The 1,384-nt window shown below is 39.1% G+C and overlaps 1 protein-coding gene across 1 annotated transcript; it reads right to left on the bottom strand.

Annotated features, from left to right (window-relative positions):
* Positions 1-400: 400 nt before the first annotated feature.
* On the bottom strand, positions 401-1,132 carry LOC109402710 (osteopontin). Its single transcript, XM_019675409.3, has 2 exons — positions 662-1,132; positions 401-594 (listed from the first exon to the last, which is right to left on the bottom strand). Exons 1-2 carry the CDS (start codon positions 953-955, stop codon positions 490-492), a joined length of 399 nt encoding a protein of 132 aa, XP_019530954.3. The 5' UTR covers positions 956-1,132; the 3' UTR covers positions 401-489.
* Between the last annotated feature and the right edge of the window lie 252 nt (positions 1,133-1,384).

Here is a 1,384-nt window from a genome sequence, read left to right as displayed (position 1 = left end):
AGTGGAACTAAACATTGGGACTTGGGTTTATTGCGCTCAAGACACCGAAAATACTGTTTCGGTAGGGCTGGTGCCGAACGCCAGGAGATACTTAAGCGAGCAATTGCCGCTTATGTAATGGAGGAAGCAACAAAGTAATTTCCTCCCTCGATTACGATAGGCTGACAGTGCGCGGCTGGAAGTGCAATAAAAGGTTTCTAATTGTAGGAATGGTTTGAGATAAGAGTTATTGGTTATAAATCAAAATGGATATCATTCAATAGGGATCGGAGGATATGTATACTGAAAAAAAAAAGACAATGCCTCTTATGTTTTTCTTAATAAATAACGATAATTGAAAACTAATGAATCAAGGATACTATTAATTATGTACTTTTTTTTATCTAAGCATTTTTTTTTAATTTTCTCGATTCAAATTAAAATTCCGGTTAAGATTTAACGAAATAATACTCCGTAAAGCTACATTCTTGTTGTTCTTGCCGATATCCTTTATACATCTAGGACCAAGGCTGATTGGAGGTTCGGGTCATTTGTCGTCGTTTCGGTATCCTGTGCTGGCGTACTTGGGTGATACTCATCAGATTCAGGTGATTCCTGCCAAGATAAAAATTATATCAATTTAAAGCTTTTAATTTAAAGCCATTTTAATCAGCATACATACCTCAGAATGATCGCAATCTTCGTGACTGAAATCATGTTCATCGTCATGGTCATCATGATCGTGGTCATCATCGTGTTCTAACGAATGGTCATCATCCACTTCTTCCGAGGTGTGATTGACATCTTGAACGTGTTGTTGTTGTTGAGTTCCAGGATCATCTTTGTGCAGATCCTGTGCCTCAGCTATTGCCGAATCCAACAGTTTCAAAAAATCACTATCGGTCGATATTTGGTTAGGTCTTGCCAAAACTACGGCACTGATCGTAACCAGACTCAACAATATCGCGGTTTTCATTCTTGCAGGTGGTGATTGCTACTGAGAGGTTGATCACAAAAACTGTTGGCAGTATTTAATTACCGGCGGTATTTATATGGAACGCAATTGTTTTGAGACACATTTGTACACAACTGGCGTTCTGTGATATTTTATAGGCTCTCTCATATGCAACAGGGTTGCGGAATACCGGTTCACTGTTGTATACCGGTAAGCAAGTACCGGTAAGAAGATTAAATTCTACCCAGTAATCCAGGATACCTAACACTGAACTCACAAAAACAAGATAAAATGTGCATTGAAAACAATTCATCATTACCGCTGAAAGTGGTAACCCTGATGCAATTAAACTCGATGAATCACTCAGTGAAACCCTTTAGAACGAGAACAAGTCCGACGGGTTACCTATGCAAATGAGAAATGCGGTGGGCGGTATCGCGTTTATTCCAG

The sequence above is a fragment of the Aedes albopictus genome, chromosome 2 (genome assembly GCF_035046485.1).
Source record: "Aedes albopictus strain Foshan chromosome 2, AalbF5, whole genome shotgun sequence".
NCBI lineage: Eukaryota > Metazoa > Arthropoda > Insecta > Diptera > Culicidae > Aedes > Aedes albopictus.
The sequence above is the reverse complement of the archived record's forward strand: the minus strand, read 5'-3'. Positions and strand labels throughout refer to the sequence as shown.

Excerpts from the sequence above, each read along its gene's own strand:
- LOC109402710 (XM_019675409.3), bottom strand. The coding sequence starts at position 955 with ATGAAAACCGCGATATTGTTGAGTCTGGTTACGATCAGTGCCGTAGTT. Across the intron at positions 595-661 it reads AAGATTGCGATCATTCTGAG|GAATCACCTGAATCTGATGA; the intron begins GTATGTATGCTG and ends TTATCTTGGCAG.